This window comes from Pelmatolapia mariae, linkage group LG10_11 (assembly GCF_036321145.2).
Source record: "Pelmatolapia mariae isolate MD_Pm_ZW linkage group LG10_11, Pm_UMD_F_2, whole genome shotgun sequence".
Classification (NCBI taxonomy): domain Eukaryota; kingdom Metazoa; phylum Chordata; class Actinopteri; order Cichliformes; family Cichlidae; genus Pelmatolapia; species Pelmatolapia mariae.
In genome coordinates, this window is record NC_086236.1 from 42702532 (window position 1) to 42724443 (window position 21912).

General features: G+C 41.3%; 1 protein-coding gene across 3 annotated transcripts in view; it reads right to left on the reverse strand.

The window, feature by feature from the left end:
* LOC134635624 (intermembrane lipid transfer protein VPS13B-like) overlaps positions 1-21912 on the reverse strand; it is a 292458-nt gene that overhangs the window by 64856 nt on the left and 205690 nt on the right. For all 3 annotated transcript variants that reach the window (XM_065471728.1, XM_063485027.1, XM_063485026.1), the window contains 5 exons: positions 20554-20895; positions 19470-19890; positions 19109-19246; positions 12530-12925; positions 285-487 (listed from right to left, as the gene is read on the reverse strand). In XM_065471728.1, the coding sequence (XP_065327800.1) occupies positions 285-487; positions 12530-12925; positions 19109-19246; positions 19470-19890; positions 20554-20895 (1500 nt within the window). The remainder of the gene's footprint in view (positions 1-284; positions 488-12529; positions 12926-19108; positions 19247-19469; positions 19891-20553; positions 20896-21912) is intronic.

Sequence of the window (21912 nt, forward strand, 5' to 3'; positions counted from 1 at the left end):
AGAGGACAGAAGCCATGGTGAATTAAAAAGGAATATCAGATTCAAGAGGAGTGTTCAGATTGTGAGAAGCTATGATGTGAGTGGGTGTCAGCATATAAATGCTGTATGGTTTCATTTGGAAACCAATGACAGTTAAACGGATGTTTTAGTGGGTGGTAGGTCTACCTTGAGATTAAGGCTGGTGTTGAGCAGGAAGAAGCTCATTAAAACATTTACAAAGCATTCTTCAGAGAGACTCATTTCCATCAACTATCGCTGTGCCTGATAATAAATCCTATACAAACCTGCAGGAGGCCTCCCTTCAGGTCCAGTAGCAGTTTGGGGGGGCCGGGCTCGGGTCCAGGGCTGCCACTGTGGCGACACCAACGAGCCTCTAAGGAACTGCTGCAGGAAAATGGTCCCAACAGTACACGGCTCCGCTCCTTTAGTCCAGTTCTCACCAACACATCTTTTACCTTGAGCAGCACAGAGGCGGCCTGAATGGCATCTTGGAACACAAAAGAAGTAGCAATAAATGTCATGCACAGCACAGGGCAGAACTAAAGAGAAAAAACAGAAGGTAAAGGATAAATGGTTTGTGGGTAAAGTAGAAGCAGGCGCTCAGTAATTCTACAATGGAAAAAAGGACAAAGGTTCAGACAAATGGGGAAAAGTCGAAAATCAATCCTGGTTTCACAGTGAAATATCGATACCTCTAACGATGTATAAAAACTAACACTGTTCATTTGCAACTGGGCCAGACAAAATTAAAAGACATAAACAACTGAACCTCAAATATCAGCTGCACAAATGCTTGCCTCTATGTTTTTGCACTGGTCAATTACAACAGTCTGGCACTGTGATAACAGAGCAGCAAAACATACAGTGCAGTTACACCAACCACATCCTCCTGGATATTGTGCTCGCCTGATGTTAATGGCATAAATACTTGGCTCTCTGGGGACGGAAACAACATTACTCTTCGCTCAGAACAGGCATATGTAAATGCCTTGAACCTCGTGTTTTGTGTGCAGATAACCAGCTAAACTATATTCAGTGTTAAGCCACCAGAAACACTGGGATTAGACAACATCTGGGTGTAAAATGTACAACACAGAAACATTAGTTAATATGATGGGGCTCCATGAGTTCATTTCATGGACAGAGGCACACTGGGGTATTTGAAACAGTCAAACTAATCTGAAACTGCATATCTTTGTCTTTATATTGTAAATTGCTAAAGTAAAAGGTTTAGCAGACACGTTACAATGAGAGAAAAGCCAAACACCCACTCATCCTGTAAGCCCCAAAGGTAGCAAAAGCCCCAGCTTAATAAGGAAAGCTTGAAACATCATCTGTCCTTTCCATTAAAACTGAGACGCATCATTGTGGTCACAGGCTCTCCTGAACTTGTAGTTTTGCTGCCATAACTCACTATACATGACAACTAGCTGTTGATGTGGGAGGGCTGATCTGGTCAGTTATAGCTACAGCGGTGGCAGCCCATTTGGAAACCTCAACACTGGATGACTAATAATGCCCTGAGAAGTGGTTCTTCAAACATGTCTTTTAACTCGAGAAATTCTCACTCCAGCTGACTTGGCTGTTAGTCTGGGAAAGTCAAAGAAAGCAACACCTGTTTCTGCGTCTAGCAGGAAAACAGTTTTTGAACTTTGTCAGACTGTTTTATATTTCTTCATAAATGTGACCGAAAACATCATCGTTTTTTCACACAACACCTAAAAGCCAAAAAAAGAAGGAATACAATTAATGAAATGACATAAAAATATTACTCAGTCATTTATCTGTTAAGGAAAATGACCCAGTATTACACATCTCTGTGGAAAAGTATAAGAAACTCTAGTTTTAGCATTCGATTTTATGGTAGATGGGAATTTTTAATTGGTGGGAGAACAATCAGGTGGGAGTGGGCGCTATGGTGAATGAACTGGGCTTTGAGGAAGTTGAATCATAGCACAAACACAGGAGATTGCTAAGGACTTCAGGAAAAAAAACATTGTCAATGGTTCGCCAGGCTGGAAAAGGTTACACAACGTTCTCTGAAGAGTGTGGAATCCACTGATCCACAGTCAGACAACGTGTACAAATGAAGGGAATTCCAGAGCATCGTTACCCTTCACAGGCATGATCAACCATGCCAAGAGTGATGTGGGAGATCATACAGAAATCCCTGGTGGCTTCTAAGTTACTAAAAGTCTCTCTTGCAAGAGGTCATCAATGCAGCATCAATGAGGAAGACAAACCAATGAGGAAACCAAAGCTCTCCAAACACAACACTGCTCCCTACTTGCAATTCACTAATGATAATTAGGACACCCCAGAAGGCTGTCCTGTATAAAAGATAGCATTTTTGGTTTAAATGAGAAGCCTCAAGTTTGGTAAAAAGGAAACCGCACTGCAGCACAACAACCTTATTCTATCTGTGAAACAAAGAGGGATGGGGTTTGATTTGGGCCTGTTTACTGGATCTGGGCCAGGATGGCTCACCATCATTGATGGAGCAATTATTTCTGATATTTCACGTCCTGGCTTCAGGACGTGAAATATCAGGATCTCAGAAGAAAGTGGGTCATGCAGAAATGTGATGCTTAGCAACAAAATGGTTAAAGAAGATGAAAATGATGCCTTGGAAAAGCAAAGTCAAAGTCCTGACCTTAATCCAACAGTTCATGGGAGAAAAAACCAATGATGTTTTGCACATTAGATTTGGCTAATGTTGCTCAAAGTGGTGTTCAGGACTGATCGGGAGAAAGGTTTAGCTGCAGTTATGAAAGAAATTGAAAGCAAGTCTTCATGCTTCAAGACATTTTACATTTTAGCAATAAGGAATTCAACCCAGAACTCAGTGGTTCAAAACTGGCCATAGGTGCCAATGAAGGATAAGATCTGGGAACTGTGAAAGAAATATGATTCATATCATTTTCACACTCAAACAGTTCAGTGAGCCCTCAGGTCCCGTGAACAGGGACACCATTATCATGGAAGACAGCAATCCCATTAAGTCTCAACATAAGATAAAGGCAGTCAGAACAACTGTGCATTGAACTGCAGTGATACCTCTTTTTAAGGAAACAAGCAGACATGTAGCAAAAAGCTGCCAACAGCATAACAGAGGCAATGTATGGTCAAACATTCAGGATTTACCTCTATGATACTATAAGCTGTTTAAAACATGGTAAACCCTTTGTTAACTCAGAATTAGCACCCAGAAATAACATCAGCATAAGTATGTAGAAAAAAAACGCACTGTGCATGACATGATGTGTATGGAGCAGATGGCAAATTACACAGTGTTTGGATTGGCAGGCTACACTATCGATATTTTTTCATAAAACCACACCAAAAATAAAACTTTTTATTCCTTATATTTGAAAGCTTTAGGTAAAGACAGCCTACTTGGAGCTTGCGGTTCACTTGGGGTAAAGCAAAAAATAAATGGGGGTTGAAGGAGAGATGGAAAGGCATATGAATTGGGGGACTGGGGGAGGAGGTGACAAATGAGGAGATGAATAGATATAGACACGGATGGTGGGAAAGAGTGTGGAGACGAGAACAGAGGATATGAGAGAGAAAGTGAGCTATGATGTGATGAAGATATGACACACAAGGATACTCAAATCTTTCCAGGCTTGGTCAACTGACTAAGGAACATCTTATTCAACATTAAAGTGCAATAACACAACATGGGGTTCCAAAGAAAGACAACTTCTATTGCATAAGACAATCTGGGGTAAAAGTTAAACTGGGATGACTCATTTCTTTCAGGAAAGACATTGTTGATACAAGTTGGCAGCTTACCTGGTAATATCTCCTGGTGCCGTAGCACAGACAGAGCTTGGATATTACTTACTCAACTGTGGACAATGGGTTTATTTTCATGGCTACGATTTATTACACAGTTCAAGGGAACTCCCAAACTGGGTTGTTAAGATGAAAATCTTTCATGAACACTTATGTATAAAAGCACATTTAGGTTAAGTGCAGTCACACATAGGCACATTTAGCAAAGTAGAGCCGAATGCCTACATCCATACAGATGTAAATCCAGACGTTTACCATGCACACCCAGGTGAACAAGTGGAAATAAATACACACACATGCACATAGTCGCACGCACAGAGTGTGTAGCAAAGCATTTCCTCCCGTCTCACCATGCGTCATTTACAGCCCGGTTGACCGCAGCATCCTGATGTTAAAGCCAGCAGCAGCAGCAGCCAACACTTTCAATAATCAGCCTAATTGGGAGTGGTTTTAATGAGGGGGAATCCCTTTCTTTCTCCATCGCTAACTCTGTTCTTGCTTTCATGCTGAATAATAGTCAGAAGCACATTTCTTCAGCCTGTTCCCATCCTTGCCTTTGCTCTTTATGACCATATTACCACTATGTAGGTTTGTCTCCAGGGACAGCAGACAGCCCAAAGACATTACACAGCCGGACTGTGAAATTCTGCCATAAGGAGGTAACATCTTTCAATACTGGTGAGATGATTTGAAATATGGGCTTTGTATAGCATATATGCAATATATTTATAAATGATGAGTATTAAACACACAGACAAAAACAAACAGTGACACATTGGGCAAAGAAAAAGACTAACAGGAGAAGAGAGAAGTAAGAACTTGATTAATAAGGAAGTAAATATAGGTGCACAGGCAGCTGTTTGGACTGTCTTGATCTAAGACAGGGCTGGTAAGAGAGGTGATCAATAAGGTCAGTGGACAGATGTCAGTGAATCACCTCTGCCCGATGTACACATACAGTACATCGTGGTTACAAATAGGGGAAAACAAATTAAGAAGTTGAGTAATACTTTTTTTTCCTTCACATCTAAAATAATATGCCGTATGGTTATTTATTAATTTTGAATAAATAAACCATTGAGCTCTAATTAACTATACACATAGCACTGGTCTTTATATATCCCCTTAGGTGACTGCTAGAAACATCAGAGCTGTAAAACAGCTGTAACAAGTGAGGAACAAATACACAGCTACAGTCCATGGATGCATGTGTATGAATAACTGTGTAATTGTGTTAAATTATTAGAATGGAGTCAAAATAATAAACAAAGCCCATTGAGAATTAATTTGGATTTCTGTACCTAATGCTTTCACTGCTAGTACATTAGTAAACTAGTGCACACGTACACACACACACACACACACACACACACACACACACACACACACACACACACACACACACACATATCTACTGCAGGCAAATGCACAACCTATGACACTTGAGGAACCAAGTGGGTGGTGGGGAAAAGGTTGGGTAGAAATCTTCCTGAAGTGAAATACATCTCTGGCAAACATTAGATAGATTAGATAGGATCGGAGACTGATTTACCATGTTGGTTTCTCCCTGGCAGCCGTTATCTGACCACTGCCTGGCTGATTTATACTCAGCGACGTGCTGGTATCAATTAGAAGAAACCTAAAGGAGTCATTACATAACCAGGAGAGGCCCCTGAAGACCTTCTGGGATGGTAAGAGTAATAGGAGTAATATACTGTCACTCACCACAGAAATACACTACTCACTCACCACAAGACCACTATAGGACACTAGAGGAAACTGGTTTTGTAGCAGGGGACGCTATCGGCCAAAATAGCTCAGTGCAAAAAGCTGCATGTCAGCCAAACCATTACAAATAGAGTAAATATGGGTTCAATGAGAGCAAGGCGTAAGCAGATCATGTATGCAAGATATGCATTTATTCCAACACTAAATGTAATTTCTCATAAGAACGCGACATATGAAGCTAAGTCTATGTGTTACATACACCGAATGTTTTTTTCCCCTAAAAGTGGAATTTTTATTACATGATATTCTTTTAGCCAGCCTAAGGCTGGGTTCTGACAAATTATCAGGTTTTAAGCTGACTTTGAGAAATCTTTTTCAAACAGCTTCGGGCTCCGTATGGATGTTTTCAAATGTAACTCAATAAGAAATGTCTCTTTTTCTTTGGTTACTCCAATGGTATGTATCCATTTGTGTGTGTGTGTGTGTATGTTGGTTGGATATGAACAGAAGTAGAACAATTAAAAAAAAGAGTTGTGTGGCAAACTAATGGCGAGTAATAAAAGATATAAAACAACAACTGTATGAATAGTAATTTACCTTATTCATGAAGATGTACACTTAGTCTATCTTTCTCTATAATCGAAAAATGTAAAATGTATCACTAACAGCTGGGCACTGTTTTGATCGAGAGACAGAGTATACATTAAAAAAACACTCCTAGAAAGTACTACAAAAGAGCTTTTTAAGAGAGTAACGGTACTTTCTTACTAGGATTTATTAGGAAAGTACTTTTTCTCTCTAGAAAGCTAGAGGAGCTTGTTTTGAACCAAACATTTTGTACAGTCCCTGTTGGAAGATTTCAAAGTTTTGATGGTTGTAAAATACCTGTAGAAAAGTACAAGTATCAACATGTGTGTACAAAAGCAGGCACATTAGATGATAAGCCGGTGGACTCAGAAATCATGGTTTTAATGATGACTGAGTCTTATTAAACTAATATCACCTAAATATCAACCTTTTACATTTAATGTCAATAACAATGTAAGATCAGCATCAAGCAGAAATGTGAGTAAATACCTGAACAGACCGGACCCCTCTTCCTCACGTCTTCTCTGTGACATAGTATTTCTGTTATTAATGTGCTGAAAATAATTTATTAGTATAGCGAGCGTGCCAAATCACAGCAGATAAATATAAATCTTTTCTTGGCTTGGCTTAACTCAGCTGCTCTTTCCTGACCACTGAAGCAGAAATAATGTGATAGATGGAAGAGAGTGGCTTTCTTTCAGCAGAGTAAACAAACTGACATGATCATAATTCAAAGATTGGCCAAGGAAACAAAATAAAACTTGAACTGAAAGATAAAGAAAGGACATAAATAAACAATGGGTAGCTTTCGCTTTGTTCCACAATAAGAATTTTTCATTTACAAGTGCGCTGGAGTAAAACGCAGGGAAGAAGAAGCTGGAGGTCCACACAAGAAAGGGACTGAGAGCAAAACTTAGCCTGTATGCGCAAAAATAAAGCACGCTATAGGAACAGGGTCTATGGACGTGTGGGTGTGTGCATTCTTAGGAAATCAGGGGCACTCTATGAGCAGTCAGAGAGCTGAGAGATTAGGGAGGGTCTTGTTTCATGGACCCCAAGACATCTGTTCTCTCTCTTTTGCACACCTCCTTTCTTTCTTTCATTGAACTACAAATGCCCCCCTACCTTGGGGAGTGGTGATTCGTGGATGGAGGGAGGAATGCGGGGCTTCCACTTGCTTTTCATTAACACAGGATCTGGTAACACACCTCACTGTCAACCTAATCCCCTCTCTCTCCATCTTGTCCCCTGGCAGAGAGGGGGTTGCCAAGACCAGGTACAGAGCCCCAGATGTTGCATGGATGATGAAGACAGGGTAGGATAGGGTGAGCGCAATGACAAATATTGGGGAGATCTTGCACTGGACACAGTGTGGCCTCCCTGCCCTCTCTTATACATGTCTACATGTGCCTTATGCCTCTCTCTTATGGCCTTATGTGCCACCTATCTTCTCAGTGAGTATTTCTCCTTTTCCCAGTCACAATCCATTTCCAACAAGCTCTTTTGTCAACTCCCTTGTTCCTGATTTAATTAATCTGCTTTAACTTTATTCTCCCTCTATTACTTTATCCTCAACACCCCTTGCTTCTCTTCTTTCGCAACTTCTCCCTCCCACTTCCTCCCTCTCCCGTTTCTCCTTACACACACAGGCCTCAACGTGAGGTCTGCTCGGGACTTGCTCCATCAGTCTTAGCCTGCCACTGAGGACCAGCACAGCAACAACAGCAGCAACAGTAGTAATACATACTGTAGAAGCAGTTGCACTACATTCTCCTGTCTTACATCTCTCATGTTCAGCTACTCCCAGGGGGGTCATTCCTGCTGACTTATTGTGGCAGCTCAAAGGCTCAACCTTACAGAATGGGAATCCCAACCTTTATCTTTGGAAAATTCCAAGGTATTCGCTTTCCAAGGCACAGAGTAGGCCAGAGTGGTGAGTGATGGAGGCAGTGCAGCTAAGGCTAAAAGTCAGCAGATACATCTAATGTCACTAGTGATCAGTCTGTGTAATTGGAGACAGTTTGTCTCCTTTCAGTGGCAACAAATCTGGAAACGCTATGTGAAGAAACCCATGGGGAAAAAAGCCGTGTGTGTTGTGATCTATAAGTGTGCTTAAGTTGTCAAATAAACAAAAAGAAAAAAAATCCGCATGCAACTGGGTGAGATAAACATGTTATTCAGAAGGGTAACTTCAGAAGTTTGCTTTAATGTCTTACCCCATATAAACAAGAGGCTCTTTACAAGCATTTAGTGCCACGTAAACTTCCCAAGTCTTACTCAAATCATGGCTCAGCATGTGCTCTGAGAAAAGGCGCTGAAATGAAATATCACAGTCTTTAATGAGATCTGTACAGAGGATCTAAGATGTCTCAGGTATTTCACAAAGCACTCAGATATGATGTAAGAGGAGTTGAGTAAAACGTCTGCCGTACATGATGACAGCATTAGTTTTATGGCAGTTGTTATAATGTCTTGTTCGGAACAGACGCGCATGAGGTTATGTTTTTCGAGGCGTAACAACAACCAGTATTTCAAGACGTTTAGAGCCAAACTGAGGATGAATAACCCAGTGGATGTCAATAAACACCAGTGGTCCTGATCCCCATATTTTTTATTTGCATCAAGTCAGGCTCTAATGGCACAAGAGCAACAGTGGCTTGCTTTCAGTGTGCTGGTAATTGTGTAGAAAGCAATACCCATGAAAAGACAGTTCACGGCAAATCAATCTGTACTTCCTGTGTTTACAGTAAACAAATTAAAGAACTATTATGAACGGATCTCTTGAAACGTATTACTGAGTGCAAAAGAAAGAGTAATAACTATAAATAGTAGAGTCATTCGAAAGCACAGTGAGTGGGACGGGATTAGCTTTCATACTAGCGCTATTGTCTCTAAACTGCTTTTTTCCCACTGCCTTGCACACACAGTTTCAACTGTGTTTATCAAAGTCAACACATCAAAGATGGATGAAAGCTGAAAGCTGGTGAAAATCAGTTCAGGGCAGCACTGCTGAGTATTGTGTCACCGTGCAGTTATGCAGATTCGAGTAAACAAAGTGCAAATTGTTTGAGGTTTTAATTAACATTTTTGACAATCATTTTATCTGAAGTAACCCTATATAACAACATCTGTAAAACAGATGCAGGCACTTAGGGAGCCTTGTTTCAGCTTGTCCTCGTTCTTCTGCAGCCCCAGTAAACAGAGGACGTGCAGCTCAGTGGCACAGAGGTAAAAAAACATCTACCTGAACGATAATGAGAAAGTCTTCCTCTTCATCTCCAGCACGTCGCATGCCATCTCCTCCCCCCTAATCCCCCCCACCTATTTTATCCTTCTGTTTCCATCTACTGTCCAATTTAGAAGACGTGCCAAAAAACAGCAAAAGTGAAAAACAAACTAAAAATCCCTCATCATCTGTTATAGTGCGCCGGCTCACACCCAGCTGCACAAAGAAATTGGAAGCTCTTTAATTTACATTAGCATTAGCGGTTCTGATTGTCATAATGGAAACACTGTGAAGCCTCCTGGATAATAGTCAGTGTTGATGAAGGCAGGGTTTGGTTCTAGCACAAAAACAAACATCTTGCCCTCAAACACATTCATACATAACTGCGTAAAAAAAATTGTCTCTCTCATGTCCAAATGCACACATACCCACGTAATCAAATACACCCAGTCCTACAACTTTAGACCCAAGACTAACACAAACATCTCACTTCACAGTTTACTGTCAAACCCTGTTGTTGGCAGATGAGGACTTTGCTAGCACATGTAAAAAACAACAATATTCCAAATAATAATAGAAGCAACAGTGCGATCTGATTCCCAGTGTTCATCACTGGGAGTAAATGACAGAATGTAAAACCTTCCAAACAGGCAAAGACATCATACAACAAGCATGGAAAGAAAATACTTTCACTATTGGTATGCAGTGACATAGTGATCAATAGATATACAGAAGCTACAACACATAAAGAGGCACACACTCACCAAAACAATGGTTTAGGGCTTTTGCTGCTGAATTAAACATATTGCAGAGCAAACATGTTGCATTTCAGGCATATTTTTTTAATTTGAAGGAATAAAAAATGTAATTGAGGTGAGCACATGAATGAACAATCTGTTCTATACTACATTTTGTATAGGATATCTGGAGCACTTTGCAACTGTACTGTATTTTCAAGGTGCCTGGATTCATTGCTCTCTTGGCCCAAATGCTGAGTTCGGGTACTAGACAAATGACACGCCACAGAAAAGCATGTACATTTAGTACAGAGTATTACAGAGTCTTAAATTTTGGTTACTTCTGCCAAACAGGGTGAAGTCATGACAGATGTTTCCAACATAGCTCCACCTGTTTCAAGAATTTCCTTGAAGCAAGTAGCCATATCTTGAAATATAGCAGAATGAAATGGATCACATCGCGAGTTTGATGTTTTTCAGTTTTCACAAAAAGAACATGTAACAATGAGTCATTTAAGGTCCAAGCCCATTTTTAGCAATCTGCAAAATAATGACTCACAGTTCTGTTTTCCTACTTAACTTCCATGTTCACAATGTAAACTGTGCTTAGGCAATACCATTAAACTGTTACCCATTAGCTTTCCTTCAAACATCAATCGCTATCCCACTATGAGAAGCACCTTATAGTGTCATCAATCACAGAAGCTCCATTACCATCAAGTCTGTCTAAAACAGACCAATCACTTCAAGGACACCGGATTCCCCAACTCCCTTTCTAATAGCCTCTGGCCCCAAACCAGACATTCTTGTTTTCTTCCTGGTAAGATCACTAGAGCTCCTCAGCAGTCTTGGACAAGGATTATTAATTTAACTGTCCCATCACCTCTACATCGCCTGTATGGGTGTCAAATATGCACCATCGCTAACAGATTCCATCTCTTGTGAGCATTACCAAGTAATGATAGGAAGAACCCTGTAGCGCTGTTTGCAAGTGTCGGTAGCCTCAAAAGCAAATTGCTGCTTTTCCAGTACTGTGGCAAAGCCCAGTGACAAACCAAACTCAGCTGACACTAGCTGGGTGGACATGTTCAAAGACTCAGAGGCCAAATTTCTTTGTCTTTCCAAACAGCTCCTCGACTCCAGAGAGGAACGCAGAGAAGAAGTTGAGCTTGTTGATTGATCCCCTCAGAGACAATAGCGACGAGGATGAGGAGGATTCTATTCTCCCTCTGCCCAGTGATCTATCACCTTCACATCATCTCCACCTAAACCATCAATTCACATTCACATCAGGGAGCCATCCTTCCCAAGTAACATGGTATGTTTGAAAGCCTCCATGTACTAATATGGTCACCCTGATCTCAGCTTATTAGGTTGAATTGTTTCAGGACATAAGCCTCCCACTGGATGACTACAACTTGGGAGAAGATATGTGTTGTTATTGAGCTTATTCTCTGGGTTTCTGGGTTTCAATGTAGGACTATGGCTGTATCATAGGCCTGGCCATAGTAGGAGAGAAATCACTGTAGTTCAGTCTCTCCAGCCTGCTTGACAAGCAAGTCAATATGGATTCCCCATATGAGCTTTCATGTGCTAAGGAGTTGTTTAGGGGGGGCAGTAACCACTGTGCAGGGTAGTGACTTGAGGAAGAAGCACGGTGATGCTTTTGACCTTTGCCTTCCCCACAAAGTCACACCGTAAGAACCACTGCCGGCCTTCCCGGTCTTCACAACGACAGAGTGCAATGTAGACTTCAACAATGTAGGCTTCAGGGGGCTGGAAAGTAGTGTCCAGTCCCCTGAGGAGCAAGTGTCCTACTGGCCACAGACACAAGAGTATTACAGTTAAACATCTTTCACTGGCGTTGTCACCACCCCTGCTGCTGCATCAAGCCATTATCCCTTCCTCTGGAGGGAAACAAATGACACACAATATATGAACTGTGGTTGCTGCCAGAAGCACAGCAGGCAGCACTCATGGAGATCCATGCCCTGAGCACTCGATGGATTGTTTATTGTTCTTTCCTCCCCCAAAGAAGCAGCATGAGGAAGATGCTTCGTTCTACTCTAAGCTGTGTAACAGCTAACAATGTTTTCCCCATCCATAGTCAAGGAAGAGCACAAGTTCCCTCATTGTTTCCTGTTTATTCACCTCCCTTCAACAGTTTGTGGGATCAGTTCAGAGAGAGAGGTGTGTGGTTCAAAACAAAAAATCACTTTGAAAGATTTTTCAAAATCCTAGAAGTCATTAGTCCGTCTTAGACAAGTTAGTGAAGCTTTCATGGTCATGTTGAAATGCGCTTCCCATCATAAGATACCTTTGCTTGGATATTAGAGAACAGGGGTTACCCTGGTAACCAAACATTACATGCACATTCACTGCTGGTCCCTCTGGTTCCTGTTAAGTTGACCTGTAATAACCCCCCCCCAAAAAAAACAGGTTTACTCACCTTCTATCCTAGACCCTGGCTTCATGTTCAGACTTCCTGCCATGGCCGACACTGATACTGTCATGCTGGGCCTCATTGGATGAGTGTCAGTCTCCATAACCACTAAAATCTGGGCAGTCCGAAGAGAAACCTTGTGAAAGGTGAGTGCCAGCGCCCCAACACTGCTGGCTTTACCCAGGGCTGAGGCCTGATGCTGTTTGTCTGCACGAGGAGGAAAGGCCCTGTGAAGTGTCTTTGCAGGGGAAGAATGAGGGGTGGAGGAAGCAGACGGTGGTTTACTTGAGCTGTCCCATGTATAGTTCGGTAGGATTTTATTCAGGTAAGCTTTGGCCTGCTCCAGCTTTGCCAAAGTGGGATTGATTTTCAAGGGACGTGATAGCTCCATGTTCAGTTCAGCTGTGGAGAGAAAAAAACAAAAAACAGATGAGAGACAACAAAGCAAAAAAAAAATTAAATACAAAATTAAAGAGTGTTAGTCAATCTGTGCTGTTAGCAAACTTTACAAACAACAACGCCCTCTGTGGACATGTGCTTGTGCACATCCTGACTTGTATTTATGAAGTGCTGAGTGATACAGAAAACTGGGCTGGAAGCAGAGAGAGCAAAGTGTTTGAGCAGGTAATAAAAACATAACTTATTAGTCAGGAAAAACAAAAATACGCCATGATGGAAACAGACTAACTAGATCTCTATGGGAATCTGTGTGTTTTGTTTGCATATAGACACACACACACATATATATATATATATATGTATATATTTTTATAATATAGTTACAATTTAGGCTTGTCCAATTGTAGAGCAGGGCCTCTTAAACTATGTCAAAATGGGAACTAAAATTGAATAAATTCACTGTTGGCTGTGGTCTTTGGTCTTTAAAACCTGCTGTTGAAATTTGGAAAAACATCATAAATTGGATAAAATCCATTTGGGGGCTTTAAGACAAGGCAGGCTTCATCAATGTCCCACTGAGCAGATTTTCAGCTATCTGACCCATGGGATACTAAATGGTGCTGTGTCTCATAAATCAAACTTTTCTCTTCTTCTAATCACTCAACTTTGCATGCAAACTGTTAAAAGGACAGCTGGGTCCAGTCTCAAACTCTTTCTTCTCCTCGTCTTAGATGGACACATATGCACGCACAAATTCCTGATTGTCTCGTTGTAACATCCTAATGTGACACTGCGGAATAGCAGAAGAGAATGTTTTCTTCGTGCCAGCCGCGTAAATTTGAGACCACTCTCTCCTGTTCAATCTCTCTCTCACTCTCTGGTGCTCTGCAGCCTTCAAACACTTGACTGGAATATACAGAGACACATGAATTAACTCAATGCCGTTTTACACCACTTCCATTATCCCATTTTTCCACTTGCTCATGATGATGGGAGAGGGAAGCAAAAAAAAGAAGAAGAAAAAACCCAAAAAACTAGTGCAGCTGTTTTTCATGGTCTCATCAAGGCCCCAGTGTTTACAGCCTCTTAAGGGTTTTAGGCCCCCTGTCTACCTCCTCTCCAGGTAAGAGCACTAAATGACATGAGCGGGAACACTGCCAAGAGTGAAAGGCCAAAACACACACACACAGACTGAATCTGCCTTCGGGATACTTTCTCTTTTAATTCAGCGGAAGTAAAGCACATGGTCAAATGGAAGGATAACTGCAGAGACGAGCTGGAGGAAGGATAGGTGGAATTTGCTGTGCAATGTAGCTTATCATTTCCACTTGACTTATCACCAGGAAACTTTACAGTGGTGAAATAAATAGTTGTACGCAGCTGTTCATCCAGGTTCCTCTGTTCCCCTTCCCATGTTACTTCACCAATACATTTTCTCCCCGTCTGTTTCATGTAAGCCATCTTTCTGCTTCTTCTCTCTTGCTCAGTCATTTCTATCTTTTACTCTTCCTCCACCCACAACCTAATCAACCCATCCCCGTAATCAAGTAAAGATGTCCCTGATCAACCAGCCAGAGCCAGTGCCATGGCCTGGCTCCCGGCACATGGAGACCTGGTACTCATTATCATTGTACTCACTCCCAGTTCCTTTCTACACCCTACCGGTCCTGTCCCCCCACCAACGGCAGATCTGAAGTGATGGCAAGGTATTTCTATTTTTTTCACTAATCTGAAACTCACCAAGTCGATACGGCTAACTATAACCCAAAGACTTTTTAGACTGGAACTCATGGTTATAGTTATCCTTCTTGCATGTAAGGCCCATGTCTGAAATAAGGTACTAACCTTTTAAATAACGATGACCAATAAAATATTCCACTAAACTGTGCATTAACTGTATATACTTTTAAAGAAAAGTTAGATTTTTAAGAAAAGTGAATAAATTCCCTCCTGCTCGTAACCAGGATGTCATAATGTATACACTGTATATTAAACCTATAGCAACACAGTTGAATATTTATTGTTAAATATTAAATTTCCATTTCTATATTTAAGCATTCCTTAAGGAATGGTGGGAAAAAGAGTAAGTTTCCTTCTTTTTATAGTGTGAAATGATTACAGGCCACTGCTATCTATCGGGGTTTAGTACTGTGAAGAGACAGCCACAGCATCTGTACAGCCTCCTGTGTTTTTTTGCAAAAGTTTATCAAATTTCCACATATCGAACAAAATGTGTTTTTTTTTCCTCTCTAGAACTGATCATCTGTGAGAAACAGAGACAGATGTAGGAACATGTGATTTCACTAGGCAAAGATGACATAAAAAGAGGAAACTTTAACCTCAAGAGGGAAAGAAAGGCTTTTAGGTTTTACAGACTAAAGTGTAAATTCTGTATTTATGGATTAAGATGTGACATGCGATAAAGCCTTCCCTCAACCATATATACTGTAAAGTGAAGGAAAAACATAAATGTCACTCTTATTTTAAACTGCCAGCAGCGTGCCAGCAGGGGCCATGGGTGACTGGGATTTTTTTTTTTAAAGGCAAGAAATATAAATATTGAAAGAAATGTGGTGAAACCTTTGTCACCAAGCAGGGGCACTGAAAAAAGTACATTAACAGCAATGAGATTCACATATACGAATGATTTAGCTCTGACGTTTGCCCTGAATGTAACAAATATTTTAAACTGGCGACTGTCAGTAGAAGGCTTGTGCAAAGAGCAAACGTCCAGCCTGAAGGCTGAAAGGTGGTGCTCGCATACTTTTAAATAACAGGCCTTAATGTGAACAGGCTGCAGGGACTCACAGACTGGCCCTTCTCAGGTGTCAGCCTCTATTAGCACTGGAGAAAGTGGAAGATCAAGGTCTAACAGAGGTATACACACACGCACAAACACACACACCCCTCTGCAAAGTAGTGTGGGAGATCAAATACGTTTTACTACCCAGGTTACTGTGGCTTTTTGGTGAGGTCACGTGTGATGCTGTCCCCACTTTGAACCTGGCGTTGGTATATGTGATTATGCGTAACCACCAGAAACATTGTTTTCATTCCCACCCCCTCCCCTCTGAATTCTCTAGCTGACTTTCATGCTTGACACTTGACAGTGGAAAGCCTGTGTCTGACACAGGTGGCAATGTGTCAAATTACGCGGGACCTGTATGTGAAGGGCATGTGTTTCTTTCTGGGTTCGGAAGGGCAAACAATATTTTGGGGGGTACCTGTTGATTCCCAACATTACAAAAAAGTCACTCAGATGACTTGAATCAGAGAGGTTCTGGATGGTTCGGAGGGGCACACCCTTGTATACAGTAAATGACAACATTTCTACGAACTCTGGTTTGACAGAAACCAGGGACAGAGAGCAGTGTTTCCAATTTGTTCAAGCTAATCTATCACCTGCTCCTTCTTTACAGAGGAAAGGCGGATCTCGACTTCGAGTGGTAGCAGTTACGATTCTGGACATGACTAACAAAAAATGAGCAGGGAGGGAAAGTATGCGTATTTGTGTGCTCACTGGTTGCTGCTCGAGTTGAAACCCCCCCCCCCGATCCACTCAGGACTTTATCATCTATGTCTCCGCTGGTCAAGCCTTGAACTCAAGTAGTTCTGAAAAGGCTGACGTTCTGTAAGCATCGGCATTAGTTATGTTTATGTGAGCGCGCGCATGTATTTGATGAGCAGCTGCTGAGTGGGGGTCAATGCTGAAACACCATCCAGTTTACAGTACACATGTTACAAGTGTTTCCCACTCAGCATCCTTGGGAGGGCCGCTTTGATTGGTCTTGCTGAATAAATGCTGCTGAAATTGCGAGCATATTGCTGTAAACACACAGTAAGATGTGGCCTCACGGTTGTCTTCTCTTCGTCTGTGCTGGGCTGAGATAAATTAAATGTGAAGAACTGTCAAATCAAAGTAGGGGCCGCCAAACATGATACACATAGCAGCGCCCACATAGTTACAGAGACTTACACACAAATAAATCACCTGTAAAAACAACAGAAGGACAAATGAATAAAATGCTAAATGCGTTTGTTCTTCATAATCCAGTTTTCAGCTAGTCAATCCTAGTCAAGGCATTTCTTGAACTACTTAGTGATTCATTTATGAATTAGAAAATAATTTGTCAGTGTCCCGTCCAAACATTTTGTGAATAAGGGTCTTCTACAAAAACCACCTCCGGTATTGGGATTCTTCTGCTCTGTGTAACTTCTTCCTTTTCTCCCCCGACCTTGAAGACGATAATTATCTTCCCCAGAGAGTTATCCAACTAAACAACACAAAGCTGAAAGCGTGTGTATGGATGCATGTGTCGGAGTGTGTGACTATGTGGTTGAAGGGGTGAAGAAGAACCAGTAGCATGTGTGGTCAATTCTCGAAATTTCCAGCAGAGCCTGACCCGGAGCAACCTCACACTGAGCCTGGATCCTGTCTGAGTCATGTGGTATGGCTTTGTGTGTGTGTGTGTGTGTGTTTGTGTGTAAAGAGAATGAATGTGAGTGATTGTGATGCAGCTAATCCTACTGAGAGAGAGAGAGAGATAGCTCATCTCTTTATTAGTTCAAGGGAAACACCTGACTGTAATTTCAAATTATTGGCATCTCCACTTCAGCTGCACTCAGGCATCAGATATAACTACAGCATAATTATCATTAGAGATATAACTCTGTTCAGTGAAAAGGACAGGGCTTCTATAAATAAATTACGTAAAATCGAAAAATCAACACTGAGCCATATACACTTTTTATTAACATAATAAACAAATAAACTGAATCTATTTAATCCACCATGCACCTGAACGATAACTGCTCCTCTTTCTTACCCTTTTCCACAGGCAGATTAAAGCATACCAATGTTGCAGGACACTCTCTTTCCACTCCTTAATGTACATACTGTGAAGTATCATTTATTACCATATACCTTAAAATCTGTTAAAACAGTTATGCAATCTGGACTCGTGCAAAGGTCTCACTCATTGGTTAGTGGCGTCACTGATGGATCTGGTTGTGTTTGCTTGTACTGTGTGATTGTTGGGGTGTACATAGAGCTGCATTGTATTGTGTTGTGGGCCTCCAGGTGGACAGAGCAGCTAAGGGCTTTCAGCTGACAGCAGGAAGTAAAGTGTGTGGGAGCAAGGGAGTGATATGCTTTGCTAAACTATCATCAATAACACCTACAGTCCATCCTGAGGCTCCCTGTATACACGCACAGTATGTGTTCATGATTGTATGCATGTGGAAGAAAGACGGGCTATATGTCAAAGTATGTCTGTAGTTAGGTGTCAGTGCGTATGCATCTGCAACATCTGGCCTGGGTTCAGGGAGCTGAACTCTGGAGGATGTTCTGCGCCTACACACACTCACAGGGATAAAAAGGTTGTGCACACTGAGACTCAAAGGCCCACTCACACTTTTATTTATTGCTCTTGTATTTGTGTAGAATGTCAACCACACCCTTAGGTCAAAAACCTTAGCTTAAAGCTACTCATATGGATATCATATCAACCTAAAAATAGAGAACCAAACACAGTGACAGGCAAATTCAAAGAAGCATGAGACTACACGCTTAAACCCACAGGGGATTGTATTGTACTGTTTAAAGAAACGGACACCTGCGATATCAGTGGCTTTCTGAAGCAAACACCCATAAGGTTACTTAGAATTTTCATCACATGCTCACACGTGTGTTCACTCTGGGACTGTGCAGTATATAGAAAACATTGGCTGTGAAATTGCTGTGTTTAAGGATGACAGTTTGAACTGCTGTTATAAGACTAAACACAGAAAGAAAAACAAGAACTTATGGATAAAGGTAAAGTGACTAAAATGAACCCAGAGCTGAAACTGGATTTTTGGATGGTATTATACACCAGACGATGTTGTGCAAGTCAGTGCTAAAAACGAAGCATGTTGTTGTTTTAACTAAAATACAGCGCTGTGACAAAGTATTTAGCCCCTGAATTTTGTATATTTGTCCCACTTAAATGTTTGGGATCATCAAACAAATTTAAATCCAAATAAATACAGAATGATGATTTCATATATTGAGGGAAAGAAGCCATCCAAACCTACCGGGACCAGTGTAAAAAAACAAAACAAAAAAAACTGCCCCCTTTTGTTAAATCCCACCCACCTTTTTTGCATGAGTATACAAAAGTGTGTGCGTGTGTGCACGATTCCCACCTGGTCCATTTAAGAAATCTTTAATCTGGAGGCAGAGCAGAGGGGGAGGAATCCCCGTTTTACTGTCCACCTCTCCTGCTACTGTCTGCAGCCAAAACACATTGTAGTCCAGAGATTCTGGTAGAGTCTTTCCCGGGTCTGAACAAAACGAGGCACATAAAAACATGAATAGAAAAATAAAAGGGCATACATGTCAACATCAGGAAATTTCACATTTATTAGTTTGAGTGAATATGACTCATGGGGGGAGATGGAAGTCAATTTGTCCAGGATCTACAGTTTAATAACAAAATTCGAATCCATTTACCCTTTAAAAGTATCGCCAGCCAATCAGTGGAACATATTTACTTATCTCTCTCACCTAGACACTTGTAGTCAGCAGCTACTCCTCTTAAGGACACATCAAACACAGACAGCTCCATCCTCTGTTTGCGGTGGTGACAGCTGAGCAGAGCAGAAGGTTGCATCACCTGTAGGTATAAGAGGGGTTCCAACACCTGGTCGCCAGCCCCTCTTCTCCCAGGCTGCCTAACTATGGTTACACCAAGTGCTTGACGGGCTGAGGAGCGTGTCGGAGTAGGCAGGCCATCCAGGGAGAGCAGGCTGCCTCTCAGCAGTGGGGAGGCTGGCTGGGAGGTGTTGCTGTTGAGGATGTCCTCAGCAGTCAAGCCAGCAAGTGAACTTTGGGTAGCTGGAGGCAGATCTGGAGTTGGGGATGCCGAGGCTGAATGTGACTCAGACTGGAGGCTGGTCTCAGGCTGGTTGAGGGCACTCTTTCCAACCTGAATCAAATAAAAAGGAATCTCTTACTACTGCAGCAGGATTCCTATGAAATCACTGGAATTTGAGGATCTTACTTTGGTTCTGTTGACCTTATTGACCTTATACATATCAAATTGGGCTGTTTGGTGCTGCTTATAAAAACTTGAACCAAAAAACATAATGTGCACTCTGTGTAGATGTGAGCAAGTTTAATTTATCAGCTCCAAATGCCCAACACGGTTATTTGTTTGCTTTTCTATCTTGAGTGGGCTTGTCTTGAACTGGTGCCCAGATGTCTTTGAGTTCCACATCTGCTTAGACTGTGGGAATCTTTTGAAATGATTTATCAGCATAAATACACATACAATATATTAATGTTATTATGTGGATAGATGAGCACTGATGGTCCATGTTGCACTATATTAAATTGAGTTGTTATAATTTAGACTGTATGAAACTACTTTTATCAGACACACAAAATAATTACAAATTCTATTTTCAGTTAGACAACTGTACAAAATCAACCTGCTGTAAAACTCAAACATTATAACTCTTATAATAACATAATAACACTGCATGCTATTGTACATGGTTTCTATTATAATTCTAGACACGTGGATAACAAAGAGATCCAGAAACTGATGCGTGCAAGAGCTTCCATGTGACAAGCTTTTATTATTTACCTTATCCCCAGGCTGCATCTTTTCCGGTGTGCCAGGAGTATCCAACAGAGAGGGAATTGCCTTTGGAGGGCTGGAGCAAGCATAGGTCATCACAGACAGCCTACTAGCGGTGAGAAAGATGTCAAAGGGGATAAAGTTTAGGTTCTTGGTAATGGTGGACTTGTGGGAGGGTCTGGCAATGCAGTGGTGACTGGCCCCGCTTTGTTGCTCTATTTGCACAATACGGATGCGAGCGCTGTCGCTGCCGAAGCCGCTGTCCTGTCCAGTCCCACTGTGCCGCGATGAAGAGTCAGCGCCCGCTACAGGGTCTCGACCACCTCGCGTCTGCTCATGCCGACGCAGCTGTATATAAAAACATTGAAGGGAAAGCCATGTTGACACAGATGCATATGTGCTTGGTAAAAAAAAAAAGAAAGAAAAAAAAGTGCAAAGGTTATTAGCATTAGCAGGACGACAATAGGAGGGAAAAAGAAAGGAAAAAAAAGCTTTTGTGTTTTGTGCTTCTGACCAGAGCACAACGGAAAATTAAGGCGATTAAAAGATTAGTAAAACAGCAGTGCACCATCACTGTTACACTTCCTAAAAAACTGTTGAAAAAGACCAAAATGCTATTTTTCAAAAGTGTAAAATCCATCACTAGAATGAATGCAAACCAACTGAACTGGATAAGCAGAGGAGGATGGATGGATTAATGGATGTACTAGTACCTCCACCCTTGTAAGGGCGGACCTGTTGTTCACTGACATGCAAAGAAAGAAAACCATAAAAGTCTAGGTAATGTAACTTAGCTTTATCATGTTTGCTTTTTGTAAACTGATAACAGCTATCAGCAGCTAACGTAAGCAGTATGGCTACTAACATGTGCAAGCCATGAAATTATAAGGTAAAGAGTGTAAATACACAATAATAATTACCACTTTATGATCAAAAATTATGGTATAAAAAAGAGAAGTCTGTTTGCAATAAAAGACATGGCCTTATCTCAAACCAAAGCAAGCTGGTGTGTTAGCATTACCATGGAGATAAGGGAAGTAAATGAAACTGGAGAACATTTGCTGTTTTTTTTTTTTTAATCTGTAAATCAGTTTCTTGTGTCGGTCCTGGCTTTATGAGAGAACACAAATCAAATAACTCATTTGATTGAATCCATGGACAAATTGACCAAAGAAGGGAAGCATCGTACAGCCACAGAGACATTAAAGGCATGCTCTGGGACTTTTTACTGTGGTCTAAAAATCATTTTGCACTTCTTACAATATTGGAAATGTCTACAAAAATCAAATTGTTTTGTGTAGTTACTGTGGTATTGTGTATGAAGCAGCTGAGATTTTATGCTTGGCTCCAGCTAACGGATGTCAG